The 23,186-nt window shown below is 38.3% G+C and overlaps 1 protein-coding gene and 1 pseudogene across 1 annotated transcript in view; both read right to left on the minus strand.

Annotated features, from left to right (window-relative positions):
• Window positions 1-1,319: 1,319 nt before the first annotated feature.
• eepd1 (endonuclease/exonuclease/phosphatase family domain containing 1) overlaps window positions 1,320-23,186 on the minus strand; it is a 42,281-nt gene continuing 20,414 nt past the window's right edge. The window contains exons 2-7 of the mRNA XM_088929603.1: window positions 17,810-17,861; window positions 8,471-8,581; window positions 6,702-6,836; window positions 5,740-5,875; window positions 4,262-4,456; window positions 1,320-3,930 (exon numbers count right to left, since the gene is read on the minus strand). Of these exons, the coding sequence (XP_088785729.1) occupies window positions 3,734-3,930; window positions 4,262-4,456; window positions 5,740-5,875; window positions 6,702-6,836; window positions 8,471-8,581; window positions 17,810-17,861 (826 nt within the window). The 3' untranslated portion in view covers window positions 1,320-3,733. The remainder of the gene's footprint in view (window positions 3,931-4,261; window positions 4,457-5,739; window positions 5,876-6,701; window positions 6,837-8,470; window positions 8,582-17,809; window positions 17,862-23,186) is intronic.
• LOC148822678 (U2 spliceosomal RNA) lies at window positions 18,620-18,832 on the minus strand (annotated as a pseudogene).

A 23,186-nucleotide genomic window follows, 5' to 3' on the forward strand; every position in this document is an offset into this window, starting at 1 on the left:
CTCAACCCCATCGCCTTGCAGCTGCCCCTTGGTTCACTCAGTCTGAATGGGGTTCCAGTCTCCTTCTTCTGTGTCCAGGAGGCTGCCTATTAACCAAACGAGTTAAGCCGAAATGTGCTCACCAATTGCTCCAAGCATTCACAAAGCATTCAATTCTTGAATGTTGCAGTCCCCAGTGAACTTTTATTTGGACAGTAACTTATGAATTATTCTATTTTTGGGGCAGTATTTAAACATCAAAATGAATTTATTATAGTTTAGTAAGATTGCCAAGTTTCAGGCGGACAACACACTTGATAACTGATAACCTTTCCATTTCTAGGTATCATCACTCATGGTCACAGCGATTTCCTTAACATATTTCAGAATTTAACAGAGTTCCATCATACCCTTATAGTTGCTTGCCCATTACTTATCATGATTGTGGTGAACGCTAATGAATCATTATTATTGTTGTTAAAAGTTATGCTTTGCTTTACTGGTTCAGATTATTTTTTAATACACAGACTTCTGTTATTCTCTTATTGTGATAAGCACAGCAAACACCCAAAGGCTTTATTCTTCATCCAACTGATAGATTTTCTAATGGAAAACTGAACACCTGACCTGGGCACCTGAGTTAAAACTGTACTGAAACAACAGTGAACCTTTAAAACCAAGAACAGGAGGCACTGCTTTAATAAAGGGCTGTGTGAGTATAGTCATGTTGTTTAATACATTAGCTTAATACGATTGTTGGATTTATCAGTTGCTAACTACAAAATAGGATAAATATATGTGAAAGGCTTTCTCTTGTGTTATTTCTTCTGTTCTTAATTGCTCTTGGGTCTAGGTAGATGCTGGATTCCTGACCTTAATCTTCAGGCATGCCTGTGTACACACCTAATTCATGTAGGAACTTGCTTCTTATTATTAGCCATCTCATTGACAAGGCAGACTCTTAAGAGAGATTAGATTTAAAAAAGGACTTACATATATTGACAGGAAACCTGGATATTGACTGCGTAATTATTCAAAGAAATATTTAAAGTAAAGATTAAAATTATTATAAGATACAAATGCTAACAGTTAAGCACTTCTCACTGCATAGGAAACAAACTTTAAAAAATGGTCATATAATACTGTTAATTTAACGTTATATTAAGTTTTGACAACAGTACTACAATATAGCACGATAATTTTAAAAGATAGCACTGCTATTTGACACTACAAACCAAACATTCTGGGTCATGGGTCATGACCCGATTTGTTGGGGTATGATCATTACATACAGTACATTCATTGTGAGGTTTGCTCAGAGGAAAAAAAACACACACACCTTGGTCATTAAGAGCTTTTAATTCAGTCATACACAGTATACATTTTCACATGCTGAATTATCTCTATCAATATCCATAGTTACTTCCCACAGCACCTACACAATGGACCTTTGTATTGCTTTAACTAATTAGTTTCAGGAGTTTAGCTGATCCAGTACTGTACATAGCAGGCCTAAGTGATTTTCCTGCATGATGTCCTTTAACCTTTTGAATATTTTAACAAGATTGTAGGGAAAAGGCCATATGAAATGGCTCAAGAGATACTCTAAGAAGCTATTACAAAACTGCCAATTACATATAGAAATCCATGGCTTTTTTTTTATAAGGCACCCTGACCTAAGATATTTACATGTGCTGATCCCATCTATGTATACTTTCTGTCTAGTGCTTATGTGTTACTCTTTAACACTACCATTGAGCAGTTTATAATACAACGTCCATGTCAACACACATCATATTTTAGAAACTCATCTGCATGTCACTTGCTGCAGTTACCACAGAAACTGTCTCATCTCATTGCCAAAGTCAGGATATATTCCAAGACCAAATCACAACTAAAACAACTTCCATTTTATTTCATGTTGTTTTCCTTTTCTTTGACAAAAGAGTTGCTCGTAATGTAGCAGAATTGCTCTGTGTTAGGCTTAGAATTCAATGAAAAAGGAAGGCTGGTTTAAGGTTAAATAAATTAAGAAAATATTTACAATGGATTTGCTGCTATAAAACCCAACTAAATTAAATAATCTTTGATGGAACAACATATAACGGTCAATATAATGTTCTAAATAAAAACAAATGATTTTTAAAATAATCTACATAAACATTATTGCGAAATTAACACATTTTATATCTGGCTCCTGTTAATTTCAGCTGTGAATGTTCATCTTATGTACAGTTCCTTACAGCATTAACAAGTATTCTTAAATACAGTGTGAAACAGCACATTACCAGCACATTACAGAATGTGCCTTTTCCTAGCTCTGAGGTGCTGAAATGCTAAAACAGCTACATGGGACAAGTGTGTACTATAATCCTAACGAAATTAGTGTAAAAATGTGAACATCACAGCAGCTTACTGAGAAACTATAAAGTGACCATATCTGTGCTTCATCATTTAGTCTTGCTCACTTCTCTGTAAGAAACAGTTTGAAGTTTGCTGTAAACATCAACCTTACTTTTTTACTCACTTCATATGCATCACTGACAAAAGCTGAAATGTCTGCAATTCTGAACTCTATCAGCTTGAACATAAATATTGCTGTTACAGTACGTACAGGATACAGACTGGTTCTAACACGCAAGGATCTGTCTGTGTCTAGCAGTGCTACTCTGGATGTCATAACAAAAGGGTGTCCTGCTAAAAATGTTACTAAAACAAGTTTCTTTCTTAGAACGTATTGTCAATTCATTTATTAATATTGTATCTTAAAAACTGAAATGTCAGTAGTCCAAGAAGCTTTTCACCAGATCACTCAATTCTCAACAACATTTGGTAATGTATAGCCAGTGTACATTTGTACAGAACACCCTCAATTATTTTTAATATTGATTAGGAAAGGTATTTTCTGCTGTATTCCTATAGAATAAGGCTCAACATTCTTTTGAATCCTTCTGAATAGTTTCTTTTCATGTATTTAAGCCACAAGAACAAATGTATTCTAAGGTACAAATCCAGCCTACAGGAGACTTTATGGGTCTCTTTGTCAGTAGCTTAAGACCTGGACAGAGGGTTAAATAGCTACAGTTAAGCACATACCTAGTTTAATTCTTTAACTAAGAGCTTAAGTGAAAAGAAAAATCAAGACACCGTGCTTCTTGCTGGCCAATTATGTGATATGTATTAAAATTTGAAAATGTAAAAAAATGTGAACACATATAAGCATACTTTTGCTGGAAAGCAAGATCAGTGGATAAAAACAGAAGAGAAATGTTGATTTTTTTCCCCTAGACAAGGATCTTTAAAATATAAAATAGAAAATCGTACAACATCAGGGCCTGAACACGTGAAACACTATTTTCAAATCCAAGTCCTCTCAACAAGAGTGTTATCATTCCCAGACACTGAAACAAGTCTGAATTTGACTTTAAAATGTCCTTTATTTGCTCTGAGATGAAGGAGATTCATTCCTTGCAGAAAAAAGTGCATTCAGCCCAAGAAAAATCTGTTTTTGATATGTCAACGTCTTATTTTTTTCCATGTAATTTAATTTGGCTCAGTATTAATCCATTGTCCATACTCCAAACCATAAACTAAATCTACTGGGTCTCTGAAGCACAAAACCTCGCTGGAAAAAAAAGGCAATCATGGTGTTTTTCACATTCACTGCTAACCTTCACTCATTCCACCATGAACACCACTCTGACAAAAACATGTTTTTTTTTAATGCTTTCTCGGATTGAGAGTCCTGGAGCTGTCATCGTTCATGTTTGGGAATAATGTCACCGCGTTCCACCACAGCAACTCTGTTTCCGTTGCGAATGAGCTCCTTTTGATGGATGTCAGCATAAAACTCTGCGATCACAGGGCAGTGATCTGAAGCTACACCACCCCAGGACCAGTTATCTGGGATCCAGGGATTAGTGAGACCTTCCCTCACGACAGCCCAGTGACCTACATTGGGGGAAGAAACAAGAGTATGAAGTAGAAATGGGTTACATCAAACTCTCAATTCTCATTTTTACAGCGTTATTTTAAATACCGTCGATCAGAGCTGGACATGACTTAATTACAACATGGAAAAAGCAAAACAAGGTTTCAAAAGCAAGACAGAATGTGTCACGGTCAAACAAAACCAAGGTTTTGTTTACATTTTTTAGAGATGACAATAAATAAAATGAGCTAGTCAAGTGTGTAACTTTAAAAAAAGACTGATCTAGAAAGCAGAAATGCCTTTAAAAATGTTTTAATCTATGTGAGTGAAAATCTGGACACTCATACGCACCTGTGCAAATCTTCTTGAGCGAGCGGCTAACCCAAATGTTGTCCAAGCAGCTGGACCCTTGTGGATTCCTGGTGCTGATGTTGGTGAAAGTGCTTGCAGGTATGAGTGGAGAGAGCTTTTCCTTCTTTAACACATCGAAATCACTGCTGTCTGGAGGCAGGCTGAAATCACCCAGTATAACCAAGTCCTTTTCTCCTGCGCAGCAACAACAAAACGTCAGCTAGGCACTCTTCACAAATTAGTAAACTCATGACATGTGTCAAGGGTTTCTGCTATAGAATCTTGTTCGTATTGATAGAGCAGTATACTGTATATACTAGTAGTGACCAAAAGAAAGGACACAGCAATGTTAAGTCACTTAATAGTGTGTTGAGCCAGCACATGTGGCCTATATGCACAGGGGTAAAGAGTCAACCAGCTTCTGGAACTGTGCAGGAGTGAACTTCCACTCACTCTTGTCCTGTGCTGGTGATGTCTTTTCCTCAGAGATCCATGCTGACATCTCCTTAGACACTGATCTCTTGAAACATCAGAAAGTGGAGCTATTTTGTACGCTGAAGCTCCTGCCAAATGCTCCCTAGAAATCACCCTGCTTCAAAGACACCGAGGTCTCCTTTGCAGTCACGGTTATAGGCCATGACCCAAAGCATAACGGAATGATATTTTCTTAATTAATGCCACATCTGTGTGGAATCCCCTCATTTTAATATACACGATGTCCCATATTCATCCAAGTGTTTCCATTTTTGGCTGTATGTGCGAGTCTAAATGCCTGAGAAGGAAAGTTTTTCTTGAAAAGGAAATACATTTCCTTCATTGCACAAACTGTAAAATGATAGCCTCCCTATGAGGTATCACAAAATTGCTCTGAAACCATGCTTCCGTTGAATAACGAGCCTCTTCATGGTTACAGCTGGCTGTTGTTAAGTGTAATTAACTATCTACCCTTGTGAAGTTAATGACCATAATCCTGCTCCTCTCCAGGCACGAAGCACAGAATTGATTTCCAGGTAATGATGATCTCCTGATATAAAAAGGTAACGTCGTTGAGACATTAATTGGTTGCTTTTCTATTGCCCCTTTCTCATAAGCACTTTGATCCAAGTTACTAATATGCAAATCTCAACATGAGTCAAAATTTTTGCCAGTGTGAAGGTGTCTACTGGGGTGGAAACTGGGTTGGTCAGGGGGAAAATAACCAGTTTCAAGAGATGGGTTGGAAGGAGTCGAGGCAGACAAAATGCTACTCTTCTACTCATCAACATACTGGGAAGATGATTCAGTGCATTGAAATTTAAAGAGGCTGCAATTCAGCATCAGAGCAAATAAACCTCTATTTTGCGATATGTTGCTTGTAGGATATGTTGCTTGAGAGAAACCTTGTTTTTTTGTAAAGCAGACGCCTGAACTTAATGGAAACATTAACAAGGGGAAAAAAGACAGAGCGAAACCAATCCACTAACCACCTGGAGTTTTACCTTTCAGTATCTCTTGTACCGTCTCCGTGAAAAAAGAAAACCTGAGGTTCTCAGAATGGCTCTTCCCATTGGCCTCTCCCTCCGTCACTAGTGCTTTCAAATGGATATTCACAAGTGTCACCTCAGATGCCCCGACCTGTAAAAAATGATCAAATGTCTTCCTTGTAATGCCAGCGTCACACTACACGACTTTTTCTAGGATTTTCGCAAGAAAATTAGAGTGAGGTGTAGAGTCGCAGCTCGCACCCTGTACCGCCAGTTGTGTAGTGTGACACCCCCTGCTACTCAGTCATAGCGCTCATAACAGCCCCTACGACAAAATCAAACTGGTTTGATTTTCTCATAGTGAGTTGCAAGTCGGAGGGGTGGGCAGTGAGCCAGATGTGTACTTGTGAGATAATGTGCTCATTATATTACATGTTATAGCGCAATACTAATTTGTTTAAAATATTTGGTTTAAAGGTGTGTCATATTTTTAACTGTGTTTTATTTTTGGAAATTTGTTCTATATTTCTAAAGAAGAATTATATTTTTGAAGATGTTTATTCGTGGAAAACAATGCCTGTGTTACATTTTTCAAGATGTATATGTGCTTGTTCTCCATGTTGTTTGTTTACTTGCGTGCGGTGCTCCTCCTCTTATTCCGGTTCCATGTTGATTGGCTGCCAAAGTGAAGCGACCTCGCGGTACTTTCGCGGCACAATACGAGATTTGGAACCGTGATGAAAAGTTGTGAGTGAATCATGTAATTAATCACCCCCTGTGATTCCTAGTCATATAATTTGACACCCTCAAGGACAGAAAAGGCAGCGAGACTAAATTTGACAGTCATTAAATTTGACATGCTCTCCAACTAGAAGTCATGTCGCGTCCTGTAGTGTGACGCCACCTTAACACCCCTGCAGCGAAGCCAATGAAATCAATCTGCAAGACTAGAAAGACAGGACTATGAAAATTCTTACACTGAAATGAGCCAGGTATGGTCTAGGATGTGCCTGTCTCCCATTCCCATTGACTGCTGGGCTCTCCAGTAAAGCTGCATCCTTGAGCTCTATTCCACAACTGCTGTCCCACAGGAAACCGGCAAACTCAGCCCCCTTCCATGAAATGAAGATATACAGGATTAGTTTAATGAAAAAGATGACAATTTATATACTGTATCTGCAAAAGTACACTTCACATTCTCGAATCAAAGATATATGAGTCATACAACATGCCTGTAAACACTAGCAAAACCACAGTTTAAGTGAACAAAAATCAAATTGGACACTTTAACCTGTGCCAATGTATACAGTAGGTTACCTAGAAGTGATTACCAAACCATAACTTAAATTAGCACCAGTAATAAGAACGGCATTGTCACAAAATACAAAAGCATTAATTCGATCTATTGGCTAAAGATTTGAAGGCACAGTATCACCATTTTATACAAAAACACAAACTTATCGAAACAGAACGATTGAAGCAGTCAAGTGTGAAGAGAGCCAATCAATTTACAAGTCAATTGTAAAAGGAGACCTGTCTAGAAAGAAAAAAGTACATTTAAAAATGTTTGTATCTACAGTATATTCACAAATGCAAATCCTACTCTCCTATGTGTGTCTCGTCGACACACATACGCTCCTGTGTTGGACTCCAAAGTATGTAAAATTGATTAGCTTAGTCTATCAGAATATGTTTCAAGTATCTTTTTTTGGCCACACAGACAATGGTGCAGATGGAAATGTAAAAAACAACCATTCATCTTCAATGTCTTGCTATCACTTTACCTTCCAGGACCTTTACCAACTGTGTGCCACATGAAAAACACAAAATTAAAAACCTGTAATCCATTAATATGACATTAAGTAAACACAAGTGTCAGAGAGTGAAGTAGTGATAAGCCAAATCTATTGGGGAAGTTGCATAACAATAGAGGTTATGACGCACAAATTAAGGACGGTTGCTTTAAAATTGAAATGTCAACATTTTTCATAGACTGAAAAAAGGAAACTAGGAATCACACATTTATGATCTGACAACTTCCTTTTGAAATGTCTTCTAGTCTGTTTTTAGTTTTGTCCATTTCTAACCCTCCTCTTGTGCAATCCTTACAGTGAGGCCCTGATGTTCAACTCACCACTGGCAACCCACTGAAGCTCAGCAGGTGTGAGCCTGGTCAGTACCTGGATGGGAGACCTCCTGGGAAAAGCTACGGTTGCTGCTGGAAGAGGTGTTAGTGGGGCCAGCAGGGGGCGCTCACCCTGGGGTCTATGTGGGTCCTAATGCCCCAGTATAGTGACGGGGACACTATACTTTAAAAAGGCGCCGTCCTTCAGATGAGACATAAAACTGAGGTCCTGACTCTCTGTGATCATTAAAAATCCTAGGGCGTTTCTCGAAAAGTGTAGGGGTGTAACCCCAGCGTCCTGGCCAAATTTCCCATTGGCCTTTACCAATCATGGCCTCATCTATTAATCCTCATCTATTAACTGACTTCATCACTCTGTTCTCCTCCCCACTGAGAGCTGATGTGTGGGGAGCGTTCTGGCGCACTATGGCTGCCGTCGCATCATCCAAGTGGATGCTGCACATTGGTGGTGGTGGAGGGGAGTCCCCATTACCTGTAAAGCGCTTTGAGTGGAGTGTCCAGAAGAGCACTATATGATTGTAAGCAATTATTAATTATTAGTTTAATTAAAAGGGAACCAGCCTTTGTCTATGGGGATCTCAGTAGGTCTAACAATCCTACCTTGTATGACTGTCCAGCAGGCTTGTCAGAGACGACACATTTCCACAGTCCCCTGGACCCTTTCCATTTCCGGACATTTGGCAGGGTTGACTGGTTGAGCTCCGCACAAAACTGAAAAGAGAAGCAACAGGCCGGTCAGCACACAGTCCAGCCATGGGAGAGCCGAGGTCGCTGCTATAGACTCACAGGCAGGGAGCTGAAGTTAGTCACGTATTTCTGTGGAACAAGGAGGTGGAAGAGTAAGTAAACAATGAGTGAATTATGGTTCAGTTCCACTGAAAGTAGCACATTCACCTGCTGTAACTGTAATGTACAGTTTAAACCTGTATCGGGATTAAGCTGATGTTTTGTTTTTAGTCCAGAAATCAAACCACAAAGCAAGTTTGCAACGAATGGGTAAAAACTGCACAAAGTGTGCAAATTGTCTACACGCAACTTTGCAGAATTATTTGCTGACTTTTATTAACAAGGGACCGAGGGGTGAACTCTTATGCAATCATCATACTTCAGTTTAAGATGTTTTCTTCGCAGTTTTTGCTGACATTTAACTTCTTTCACTCAAAAACGTGTTTGGTTTGAGCGTCAGTTTTTTTTATAAAAAATATTTACTACAAAATGTGAATGCATTACTTAATATTCAATGAAAGGGTGCATCATTGAAAAGTGGTGAATACTTTTGGAAAGAACTGTATATACTGTATTAGAAAATGTCACTGCTTTTTTTAAAGGGAGGTATTACAGGGAAACACCGTTGTACAGTATACCTTTAATTAATGGTCTATTTTTAGAGTATTTTTAGAAATGGCATGTAATGTCTATGTCTAAAAGACCAGTGAAGTTGCATATGCTTATCCAGGTTCTACAAGAGGAAGGGAACAGAATCCTACAAAAAATCAACTGCAACCTGGTGCAAAGTATGGATTGCATGTGTACAGCTTGTACTGCTTCCAGCAGTACAGTTAACGCACTAGGCTGTGACTTTCACAGTAGACCCCTCCGCCGACAGCAAATGTCAGCACATTGATCATTCCCTATGCCATGTTTGTTCACAAAATATCAGAGCAACTGCTACAAAAAGATGTTGCAATGGCCTTAATAACTTAATCAATCTTCTGCAGCTCTGCGCTTGATGCTCAGTGACAAGTAAAGCAAATTATGCCATGCCCCTTTTGCATTACAGTTGTCTAAATTAATGACGGCTGAACTTAAAAAAAACGTTTTAAAAAGTTTTGGATTACTTTGCCTATCAGCACACATGACTGGCATCTGCTCTAATCAGACCCAGATGTAATTATTCGTTAGGTCTATTGAGTTGACCAGTGTATTACTTTGATGGCGGTGGCTTGGAAACATAAAAAAGCATTTAAAATGAAAAGATTTAATACGTTTAAGCACATATTTGTTAGTCTACTTAGCAGATAAACAGAACAAAAATTATGTCTTGCACAAGCTGGCTTCAGCAGAGCCTCACAGACTAAAATAACTGCCATATAAGGTAATTTCGTTTTACATGCTACTTAAGTATCTAATGAAATGGTATTTTAGTGTACATGTGCAACTGCCCAAGCCCCACAGTGTTTAAGAACTCATACTTCATCAAACTTAAAACTAAAAAAAATATATAATGTACACAATCAAGTGGTTCTCTATACCTTTTGTGCACACAGAAAGCCCAAGCAAAGCAAGGCCTCTTATCTGTGGGTGTTGCTATGCTACAACACTCACTTGAGACCAGGCTGCATTAAAAATATCTAAAGCAAGAAAATCCCTTAAGCAGTGTTCCCAATCTGGAACACATCTAGTGAAATAATATAAATATGGAACATGGGAAACAAATCGATGGAATGAAACTGGCAGTTCATTGACAAGTATACTGCTTTCGCAATCCGTTCAGTTTAAACCAGATGCCATTTTCTCATAAGAAGGGGTTGTTCTAAGGTACAGTAACTCGCCTCTAAAAGACAAACATTCTCTAATACACAATTTGTTTCCAAGATGGGTTAAGAATATAAGGGAGTCTTACAACTCCTGTGGATCAAATTGCAATGGGCTTTCGTCCAGCCATCCTTTTTCGAACTGCTTCATCTAATTCAGGATCAGCAGGGAGCTGAAATCTATCCTGGCAAGCAACAGGTGCAAGGTGGAATTCACCCTGGATGGGACAAAAGTCTACTGTAGGGCACACACGGACACCAACACACACACTCTCACACCTGGGCCCAGTTTACTAGAAGCCAATTATCCCACCAGTATGTCTTTGGGCAGTGGGAGGAAATCAGAGCACGAAAAAAAAACCATGCGAACACGGGAAGAACATGCAGACTCCATGCAGATAGCACCTCAGATACAGAATTGAACCCAGGGCCCCAGAGCTACAATGCAGCAATCCTAATACCTCTGCCACTGTGCCGCCCGTGTGCAGTTTAAGATTCAAAGAGAAGGTCCCTGCATCTACTATCAGTAGATTTGGTGACAAGATAGGCTATCTACTACACTGCACATGACAGCAGCTTTCATTGAGAGCTGCCAAGTACTGATATTCTGCAGTTCACAAAACAAAGCACAAAAATGAAGTTTGTTTAACTAGATTTACATTACAGACGGTACCCAGTAAACCAATAGAAATGGGTTCAATGAGCAGCAGTAATTGAAACGTCAGCCCCTTCAGAAATTTACGTTTGGATGGCAATAAGGGCAGCCTCTGCAGTATTTTCATCGGAAGGGAAAATGGTAGATGTAAATCTACGTCGTTTCAGGACTCTCTTGCAATTACCATTTGAAATAAATGGTGCTTTACAAAAGCTGAATCAGCGTGCACAGTTGCAACACATCACATAATGAGCCCTCTACAAGCCTGGACAGCACTGCATCCTGACGGCTTTTGGAAACGCTGGATTAGATTCCATGATGTTGATGCAGCTTCCTTCAGCTTCCTTCAGGGAAAGCAACTCTCCATCTACAGTAAATGTCACCCTGGTAGTTCATGTGTGTGAAAGGAGATGGCAAACCTCTTATTGAATACCAGCGCTTTGCAGAATGTACTTTAAATCTGAATAAAGGTCATGCCACAAAGTGGTGATGTCTGACCAATGATTCCATTAGTCCTGCAAAATAGTTGCTGTCTTTTTTAAATCAAAACAAAACAAAAAGTAAAACTTTTTGTCGCCTGAGATCGGCTACAAAATCCTTTTGTTTACCTGTTTTTTCTACATCAGTGAGATCGAGAACCCAAGTTGGACTCTCAGCTCACTTTCTCTCCAATGAAAAATGAGCTGTGAGAGTTCCCCCACTCAATGTTAAATAAATAACAAAGCTCAACATCTGTTCAAAGTATAAAAATATCTGGGAGGCGGCAGTGTTGAATTCTATAAAGGCACTTCACGGGTTTTTTTTTTTAATGGCGTTTTCCTTGCTTGCATTTCAGACTGCATGTCGGCTGCTGGCTCTTGGAAACTATCAGTTTTGTAATTGTTTCTCGTCACACATACTGTACCAACCTCTTCAGACTGACACGGAGCCGTGATTTAACAGCAAACAGTGTAAAAGATGTTTTCCGTTAGTAGGACCCAGTGAGTCAGTAAAACCACAGCAAGCCATTGACGTACCACCAACTGACAGGACTTCCTTAGTAACCCCCCCGATAAACAGAAGACAATGCTTTATGGCCTTAAAAATTCAAAAGTAAATTAATCATGCTGCAAAGATTCATCTTTTTTAGAGAGAACCCAATTATAAGCTAAAAATGTGTACATTTGTAGCATTTTCTTATTTTTTAATGATACAATTTATTAATCCTATTTCAAAAATCTACTTTGAAGAACAGTCATAAAACGTTTCTTTGAGAATTAATGAAGAACTTTAGTTCGTTTTTTATGTTTTCCACTCCAATGTCTAAAAGGTGCTTGTGAATTACCATCAGACGTGGTGCTGTATCTGGAGTTTCTGAAGTTGAACCGACTTAATCATGGTTAACCTGATACCAGCTGTGTGAATAAAAGCACCAGAGATATCTTGGATTTTTTTTTCTTGTGCTTCTTTATTGCTTTAAACAATTTTACACAGGGAGTGGAAATGTATTCTTGTACATTTTCATTTTCACTTCAGGTAACTCTGTAAACTATTAATTTGCTGACAAACATAAGCACACAAAAACTATACAACTAATTGGCCACAACTAAAAAAGCACAAACCTTTGCAAACCTGCCCATACGGACAAAAGACACAAACTGATACAGAAAAAAATAAACTAATGGAAATTCTTGCTAGTGTATTACTTTGGCCTTCAGATGGGTTCAGGGTTTTCTTTACAGTCCCCACGCCTGGTCAACCCGATGACAGATGCATCTTGAACTTGAGAGAACCCAGCTGCAGTCTACAGCACTTCTGAAATCCAGTACAGAGAGTGTTCTTATGTCTATGTGTGGCCTGTGAGATCTGTAAGTCTGATAATGCAGACATAAGTACTGATGTGCCTTTTAAAAACATCAAAAACAGGAAGGAATTGACGTTAGTAAACCATTTTACTACCTGCTGTATATTAATTCTTTTTCCAACATGAGACTGCTAAACAGAGATTTTAGCATGAGCCATCTGGATCACCCAGATTTAGGCAAGCTTAAAATAAAGCCGATACATTAGACATACAATATTACTTGCTCTGAAATCACTGACCACTGGAAAAACTGAACAGAGGTAAACAAATTCTCCTTATTTACAGGTATTTTATTTCTTCTTATTCATCCTGACCAGCTAAATAGTTTTGCAACAAAGCCGAATACACAAATCTTAAACGCATAACAACTAATACAGTTGCCTTTTTTCTGATTCTACCTTTGGAAAACAGGCATATTCAATGGAAAGCCAATGACCTTACTAACAAAACAAACAGAGCAGACGGCCACATTGCCAGGTTTGGAAGCCCAGTGCCCTGACAGATCTCGCCTCACTTTCATCCTGACAATGAGCCAAGTGCTGAGCTTGGGAATCCCTCATGTGTCTCACTGACACTACAGCGACTTGAGCCACACCAGTGACTCACTCATCCTCGTGGAAAGTATGTGCGAGTTAAAAAAAGACTCAACTGATGGAGAACGCACATGAGTCCAACAGCTTTTTTAATAAGAGAGCGAAGTGTCATGGAGGTTAAAGACCTTTGCCATAAATAAGCCAGTGGTTTCGTGGAGGGAAGTAACAGCTATCTTCAAAGGATACACAGAATCCTTGCATCAATGACAGATATCTGTACATTTAGAGGATCTGATAAGGTAAAGCTCGTACCCTGCTCTTGTTATCCTGATCACTAATGTGCATTGCTAGCAGTATGTTCAATTATTATTATTAAATTACTATTATTTAATAGCTATTTTGGTACTTTTTTAATTTTTTGCTACATAAGCAATAGGTGATGGGATAAAAAGAACAGAAATGTAGTGAAGTCTTTGACGAAAGTTTGCAGACTTCCAAGCTGTTGCTGTGCATTCTGTGAAGCCTGCTTGCAGCCCGCCAGGTGGTACATTACCTGTGTTCAAGGAGTCTCTGTCTAAAATACACTGAGAGGCACTAAATCTACAGTGAATGAGTACTGGAACCTATTGAACTTCAGCACATACACTATCAATTTAAGATTCAACAACAATCTACAATGCACAGAGAGAATGCCTACTATGTTATCACCCTTGCACTGATAACATGCTGTTCTTTCAAACTGTGCTGAAGACAAAGGTGAAGCAGCCTCAGAAATGCAGCTACTGTACAATGTCTTATCCATTGGGTGTGAAAGTTGTACAGCCGGGCCATGTGTCAATGTTCAATATTAATCAACAGAACTTATTTCAAAGCAAGCTATTGGCCCTCTTAATCCCTCAATGAGAGTGTACTCCATCCATGAAATTACAAAGGAAAAGATATAAAGTATCCAAGGCATTAATGTCATCTGAACAGACCATATATCTTCCTGGTGCTGGAGCAGCTGTAATTGTCTTTACCCTTGCAAGGTGACTTAATATCTGCTTCTAGTTGCTGTGTAAAATGTAGAGCTCATCTACTTTTATTAACTCCTCTGTCCTCAGCAGCAATAGTGTTACTATCATGCCATCATGCTGAGATAGTAAAAACAGGTATTATGGAGAAGACAGTCATTTCTACATTGTTTAATAACGAAAGATAATAATTTCTTTATCCAAAATGGCTGTAACTACAAATAGCTTGTTTAAAAAATTGATAAAATATTTTTTTTTATAAAAACTGATAGAACAAAAACCATGGACTCTTGCTATACGGTAGGTTGAACTAGCAAGATTCTTCAGAAAGCAAGCTTCCAAAAGTTCTGAGAGTACATATGAGACTTAAATTTGCATCAGAATGTTTAGTTTTAGACTAAACCTTATTTCCTCTTAGTAGTAACACAGTTCTGCATTTATTTGAGTCTTTGTTAGGATGGCTTAAAAAACATATTTAAGGTCCTAAAGAATATATGCTTTCTGGAGTTCTGAGAAGTCCCTGCACAATTGTCTGTACAGTTTTTCTGTCTTGCTGCATCCATTTATGACCAGCTTAAATTCAATATATTACCCAAAACTGTATTCTCAACAACGTGTTTACCTGACTTAAATATTTCCCTAATATCCATTTATTTGGAGACAGAAATTATGCTGAATGCTAAACCCAAAATGTGGCTACACAATTTATTGCACAAAAAGAAGCAGGTTCCTAGTTACCTAATTCAATCATTTTTTGAAATGCAGGAACTGCAAATTAATTTTCTGTTTTATCTCCTCTAGATTCAACATTGCAAAGATGTTTTTAGAAGTACTATGACCTCTGGACTTCATGGGGAAAATAAGGACCTTTGGATACATCCCCTAATGCCCACCTGTCAGAAGCATTTGTCATTTGACACTCTGCAAACACCACAGAACCTTATAGGAGGGCTAACACTCACTGGAGGAATGCTAGGTACTTTCTGAATTTGTTTGTTGAACTGTAATGTTTCTCATAAAATAATCTCATATCTCATATAAACCTCTTTATCAATGTCAAAGGGAGCGAGAATGAGTAGGTGGAAAATGTATTTTAGGTTTCGCTGGCATTCATGAGAAATGCAGTGACTGCAAACTCACTACTATAGGGTGGCTTGTAATTTAAAACTGTATTTCACCTGGTACCATCATCACTAAGCTAAGCTGTTTTCATTCTGTTGATACCCCAACTCTATGTTAATTCTAGAACTTGTAGCTTTTTTACACAGAAGCAAAGAAAAATGCTCCTGTATGAAATATCTATTCTTATCTTATTCTGTAATATTTTTAAATATCATTAATAAATAATTATACCGAGACAAAAGTGGTGCTCAGGAAAATGTCCAATGGATTGTTCAAGCAAAGAGACAAAAATATCTCAAAACATATATCTGAATACAAGAACTGCAGATTTTTTTTCAGAGTTCCAGTGAAAAATGTAACACATTGGTCTTTGGCCAAATCAGATACACAGACCTAGTTGCAGAATAATGCAAAAAAGCTGCTTTCACAAGCCACTGTCACATTTACAGTAAAACCCAGATAACCTTTTTATCTTGTTTTGCATATAATTATACTTTAAACATACCGCCTCCCAAATATAAAAAAAAAACTGATGCTGACTTCAAAACATTAAATTAATCACTACAGACATCCAACCTCAAACAAATGGACACATCCACAAACATGCTTAAATCTTTAGAGGTTAAAAAGTCAAAACAAACATATTTTCACCAAAAAACAGGCTGTCCTCGAGGAATGATCCAGCTTGCTTGCTCAGTGGTGTCAACATCTGCCATCCATAACCTTCAAGAGAAGCATTAAGGCCGGATTCTCCCTTTATAAACCTCTTGGCTCACCCACACAAACAGAACTTAGCCATACACTCGCCCCCCTAAATATTTCTCACCCTTCTGTGAGTGTTCACAGCATTCTTGGCCATCTTTGTGAGGAATGGAATCTCGCCTAATGCAATTTCCATGCACAATGCCATTCAGTCTGGAAAGCTAATGGTCTATAATTAATCAGCAATTAGAAATTGCACCTTCATTACTTATTTGCTTGTGGTAGCCAACCTGACTGTTTGTGCCGGTTGTTCTTTTAATAATACGAATAATTCAGATACTGTCAAATGCCGCTTGAAACACCAACGCTGACCCAATCTTTCCAGCCGGATTTTGGTTAAGAGTATTTAGTTCAGCCAGAGAAATGATCTGTCCATTAATACCAATCAGCAAACAACTGTAGTACTGTATTTCCTGCCCATGTTACTTTGGACATATAAAGTAGTACATTAACTTCATTACAGCTGGAAGATTGAGGATGTTTAAACAGCACAATGTTATAGGTTATAATTTGTGTGTGATAAATCTAGTCTGTATCTGATACTGGAAATGGCATATCTGATCGTGGACAAACGAAAAGGAAAAAAGACTGTCTAAATTAAAATATTTTTAAGTGATGCATGTAAAGAGCATCTGCACAGAGAAGAACTGTTATTGAGAAGAGCTCTTTTTAAAATAAAGCATTAAAATAAAGTCAATGCAAACAACTACAACAGGGATCCATTTTCGTAGTATACACAATGAACTGATGCACATGCACTGATGTATTTAATTACACTTCTTACAGGGTTTTACAGATTATGTTTACTTCATACTGTATATTAACTACTGAACACACAATTTCTTTACTTCACAAATTTTCTTAACGAGGATAATGTCTTTTCTATGGTCGATTAATCATAAGCTACATCAACAAACGTAATATGCACTGTATGTTACGATAAAGTAGCCTTAAACTGAATTGTTAATGAAATGTGAGTCTTGTTTCTTGCTAATTCTTTGTGCTCTGCGTCCTTCTTGTCCTGTTATAATTAGCTTTATAAATGTATAAATTGAACTTTTTAAAAGAATATTATCAGAATGAACTGAAACACCCATTTCTATTTAATAGAAAACTTAAAGCTATGAGTTTCTAAATAAAAAAAATATGAAAATTAATGCTATTGGCAAAACTAGTCTGAAATGCACTATTGGAATATTGGTACAGCACAAAAACAAGTAAACTAAGCTCCCCATTATTGAAAGAAGGCAAAACAAAGGATGAACACAAAGACAAATTTGAATACAGCAAGGCCAGACTCATTTTGTTGATTTGATTAAAGTAATAATCCCACTCATCAAGATGAAATCATTTACCACAATTGAAATGTCTATTGATTTCGTTTTGGGGAAATATCATTGCAGTATTTAAGACTTTATTAGTTTACCATTCATTACAGTCTACACAGTAATGAATGGGACAAATGAGGAATCAATACCTTCTCCAATGCATCTCTGTCAGCCAGATCCTGAACTGCCAGAATCTTGATGCTGCAAAAAGAGAAACAAGCAAGCAGTGAGAGCACAGCCTTCGGGATGTGAAGCCGACAGCTTCTCGCCTTTCCCTGCATGGACTGGACGGAACTGAGTGGTGAAGAAACTCCAGGACCCAGCGTAAACCTAGCTGGCAGGTAGCTAAGATCCCAAAACAAAGCCATTTTTAATAATAATTCCTTAAACTTATATAGTTCTTTTCTGAACACTCCACTCAAAGCCCTTTACAGGTAATGGGGACTCCCCTCCACCACCGCCAATGTGCAGCCCCACCTGGATGATGCAACAGCAGCCATAGTGTGCCAGAACGCTCACCACACATCAGCTATCAGTGGGGAGGAGAAAAGAGGAATGAAGCCAATTCACAGAGGGAGATTATTAGGAGGCCATGATTGGCAAAGGCCAATGGGAAATTTGGCCATGACGGCGGGGTTACACCCCTACTATTTTCAAGAAGCACCCTGGGATTTTTCATGACCACAAAGAGTCAGGACCTCGGTTTTACGTCCCATCTGAAGGACGGCACCTTTTTACAGTATAGTGTCCCCATCATTATACTGGGGTATTAGGACCCACACAGACCATAGGGTGAGCACCCCCTGCTGGCCCCACTAATACCTCTTCCAGCAGCAACCTTAGTTGTTCCCAGGAGGTCTCCCATGCAGGTACTGACCAGGTTCACACCTGCTGAGGTTCAGTAGGCTGCCAGTTGTGAGTTATAGGGTGACATAGATGCCGGCAACTAACCCCACAGGGGGTGGCGCACTGGTCCTGGAAACACTGCAATACAAGGTCAATGTAGGAGTGGAAGAGGAAAGCCCCTGATCCAGCGCTGCATACAAAAAATCAATTTAATACACAGCCCCCCCCGGGGGCCTATCAGGTATTAAACTGATAAGAACAGAAACTACACTTGTCCTGAGCTGTTCTCCTACTTCCCACCTGACAATATTTCACAAAGGGGTGATGCATTTTAGAATTCTGCTCTGCTAGTAAGTTTTTCAAAGGATGTTAAGTCTTCTTTCCTCTCAAATTTTTCATTTTCTTCAACAGCACGACGAGGTGGCAGTGTGCTAAATGCAGTGAAGTGCTTGTGAACTTTGGTCTGGCATTGATGTCTGAATAATAAAAGAAATAATGTCCACAGTCTTCCCTCAGGGGGGTTTCTGTCATCACCTCTGCCAAACAGCACCTTGTTGTACATCAAGATAGCAACTCTGCACTCGTTTGAGATTTAGAACATACATTTGAACACCTTTCTACTGAGAATATGCATACACTGGTGGCAAAAAAAGCAGCAGTAAAAGGAAGGAACATAAAACAGAAACAATAAGACATTAAAGTACAGAGTTAAAGTGCTGCTACCTAAATGTGTTATTGTAGGCAAAAATGGCCATCAAGGGACTATAAGAATGTTGAGGCCAAAATGTCAAGATGATAAAAACTTGTTTTTTTCTGTATATGGTTATATGGCATTTAACTCCAAACATCCTATTTTACATTTTCAAGATTCATTTCCAGTTGAGATGATAACATAACTGTAAATGGCTATGATATATATGAGCAATATTTTAGTCCTATTGTTTATACTGTACACACTGGTATAAATGGTATAATGTGTACTTTACAGACTGTGTTCCATTCATTTTTGAAATAACAAAATAAGTGCTGGTAGACAGTACTACAGAATAGCCTTTTCTGTACAACTGAATGTCTTTAAAGTCACCTTTCATTTTCAAGGTACTTATGAAACTATTGTTTTCATTATAAGCAAGATCCGGGTGGCACTGTGGCAAGAGTGGTTAACATTGCTGTCTCATTGAACCTGGAGCCCTGGGTTCAATTCTGGCCCTGGGGTGCCATCTGCCTGGATCATGTATATGCTCATGGGATTCCTTTATACTGTAGCAGATAAAACAAGAGCATTTCTGCACGACCTTATTCCCTGTCCCCAAAACCACAAAAATCATTATGCCACATAGGTTTCACGCAATGTGATGTTATGGCTTATGGTACAAATGTGAATTCCTATAAGACACAATAAAGCACCGTTGGCATGATACTCGCTGTAATGTCTGATCTTACATGGTACGAAAAACTAAAAATATTCATTGTCGTGCAAATTTATTTTGTTCAGCTGGGGCCCTGGGATCGATTCTGGACCTGGGGTGATATCTGCGTGGAGTCTGCATGTTCTTCCCGGGTTCACATGAGTTTCCTCCAGGTGCTCTGCTTTCCTCCCATAGTCCAGGTAAACTGGCTTCTGGGAAAACCGGCCCTGTTGTGAGTGTGCTCCTATCTCCCCCTGAACCCTGAAATGGATGAAGCAGTCAGAAAATGGATGGGTGGATGTTCAGGCTTAGAGCAAAGGAATTACAGACTATTTGCAACGGAATTGTCCATTAGGGTTTATATTCTAAAAACCGTAAGGAACAAGATTTTCATGATGTAAAAACTGAAATGTGTGAGATCATCTGAATACTAAGGCTAAAATTTCCCCCAAGAATTTTTAGATTCTGGGAGCTGGCAAATGTTTCTTTCTGGGGAAAAGGTTGGGTTTCAGAACCTTTCTGTTTTCCCAAACAATTACAGCTACAGTATGTAGGGCAGAGGAAGGAATAACATTTGATTTCAGGAGTTGAGTATGACAACATCCAAAGGTGGACACCTCGGACTTGAAGAGTAGCCTGGAGGACTATGTTACTACAGTATGCCACTTTAAAAAGTGTGTTCAACTTTGCCAGCAGCAACTGCGCTAAAATTAGCTGACCACTGAGCCAATCTTTAGTTAGAAAAAAAATGAAATATATTCTCATTAGAAAAGCACGTTTTAAAGATTTACACACAGGATATTTAAAAATATATTTAGCAGTTGCTGAATGTAAAAAATCTGGCTGCTGAGTCAAATACTGTGCACTACATTGATTCAATTTTAAAAATGACATCTCTAGACGCTTATACAGCATTGTGTAGCTCAAGAAACCAATTAAAACCAGCATCAAGACAGCACACAATACAAAAGCCAGCATTCAGCACGCACTGAAATTGCTAAGCAGGTATCATTCTGTAAAGCCAAGTGCATTTTAATATCGCATTGCAGTGGGAAGGTTACATCAATTGACCATCAAAATCTGTCCTTTCAGCCTCCTATAACTGTGCTCTTAAAGTTACTACAAGATGTCAGATCTCTGCAGGAAAAACTCAGATGTTTGTATATGGAATACAATTTAGAATGATCTGACATTACAAAAAATGATTCAACTGGGAATCGTGAGAACTTGCATTTAATTACATCTGACGACACAAACATTAAAGACATAAATACATAAATTGTATTTTACACAAAAGCTTTAACCCTAAGGTAAGCAGGAGTTGTGTAACTTAAGATGTCTGCCAAACCGTGCCTTGCTTTTTTTCAGTAAGAAAATTCTCTAAGGACAAATTAAGCTCATTAAGATTAACAAAGCAGGAAGCAGTGGTGCAAACTGCCAATGCAAAATAAAATGTTATTCAGAAATATGCAGAAAAGTTACTGATGCTGAGGTTTTTGGGGCTTCAGCTGGACTGGAAAGATCACTAATGTTACATTTAAATGCAAAGAGCAGAGATTCAGGATCTAGCTGTGTGGAAATAATTCTAGGAAAACAGGAATTCCTGTGTGTTTTTTATTCGCAGATTGTACACCTTGAATTTTGGAAAAATTTCCAAAGAGACATATTCATGAAGAATGAATGAGAAAGCACTAAAGACCCCCCCTTTACAAGCTATTTACATATGAAGGGAATATTACAAAGTTTATTCATTTTATTTAATAATATAAGCATGAGGTTAGAGCAAAAAGTTGTAATTTATCTGGTATGTACTGTACTTTTTAATCATTTTTTATTCCTGTGTCATTACATTACATACTGTATCTCTTACCCACTGTAAAGTGCCTTCCTAAAGTATTCAGTCACTTCCTATGGTGTCTCACTATGTTTAGTGACAAAATGATGCATACATAGTTCTTAAACGTATTTTATTCAAACCCCGAATCCTAAAACTGAAGCCTTCTGAGGGTAAGATAAGTTACAGTAGATTTCAGCCAAAATGAGAAAGAAAAAATAAGGACGCTGATTGCATAAGTATTCAGACCCGTGAGCTCATTATGTGGTGAAACCTCCTTTGGCAGCAATTACGGCCTCAAGTTCTTTTTGGTTATTTACCGATTTTGTACATTGGCTTGGTGCAATGTTTGCTCACAGTCTCTCAAGTTGCTTTCAGGATCACTTATGTACAGCAGTTCCCCCCCCCCCACTCTCAGGGGGATTCAAGTCAGGGCTTTGACTGAGTCACTTAAGGACATTCACTTCCTTATTCTTTAGCCACCCCAGTGTAGCTTTGGTCTTGCGTTTTGGATCGCTGTGCTGCTGAGAGCCGGCTTTTCCATTTTTCTTTCATATCTATTGATTTCTTGTTGGGCTTTTTGTTTGAATGTGTGAAGTAGGCTGTATATATTCACAATATTAATTGCTAATTCAAAGTGTCATTCCTGCAAGCTTTAAAGCAAGAAAATGAGATAACTGTGCTTGGGACTGAATACTTTTACAAAACACTTATATCAGCATTTGGGCATCACATCATCACAGTGAAGTAATTCTGTTATTTATTTGTGCATTTATTGGCAAGCAGCGCACGCTACTGCAATCGTGGAATTTCATTTGGTTTGCAATGCAGAATTTTCCTTTGACTGGAAACTCAGTCAACTATATCACTATATCAACTATATCACTATATCAACTTTATCACATTCAACTATATGAATGTGATAAAAATACCCAGAAGACATAGTAAAAATTATTCTGAAATCCTAATTCTTAAACATTTTGCAGTGTAGTGCTAGTATTAAGTCAAACCAATTAATATACATGGTACTGTCAGTAGGCATTAACTAGCAGAGGCAACAAATTGCTGGACTGGTTGAATAATTTAAACAGATGCAAAGCATTTTATGACACAACAGAAAGGACCAAAAGACATTTGAATGAACCCATTTGACTGCATGATATTTAGAAACAAAAAACAAAAAGGTAATCTGGACATTCAACCAGCACCTACAGTACCTTTAAACCGCTTAGAGGGTACTAAAAGTAATCGACCAAATTTCAAAGCTCTTCAAGGTATTAAAATATTAATAATACTCAGTCTACTGCCTCATGGAAAAAAGTAGTGACGTGAGACAGAACAAAACCAAATTAAATATTGATGAGAGAATAGCTATTTCAATCTAATTAAGATTACAGCTTCAGAGCAATTGGGTTTTTTTGCAGTAGGAAACTTATT

The sequence above is a fragment of the Atractosteus spatula genome, chromosome 12, assembly GCF_055471065.1.
Source record: "Atractosteus spatula isolate fAtrSpa1 chromosome 12, fAtrSpa1.hap1, whole genome shotgun sequence".
NCBI classification, from domain to species: domain Eukaryota; kingdom Metazoa; phylum Chordata; class Actinopteri; order Semionotiformes; family Lepisosteidae; genus Atractosteus; species Atractosteus spatula.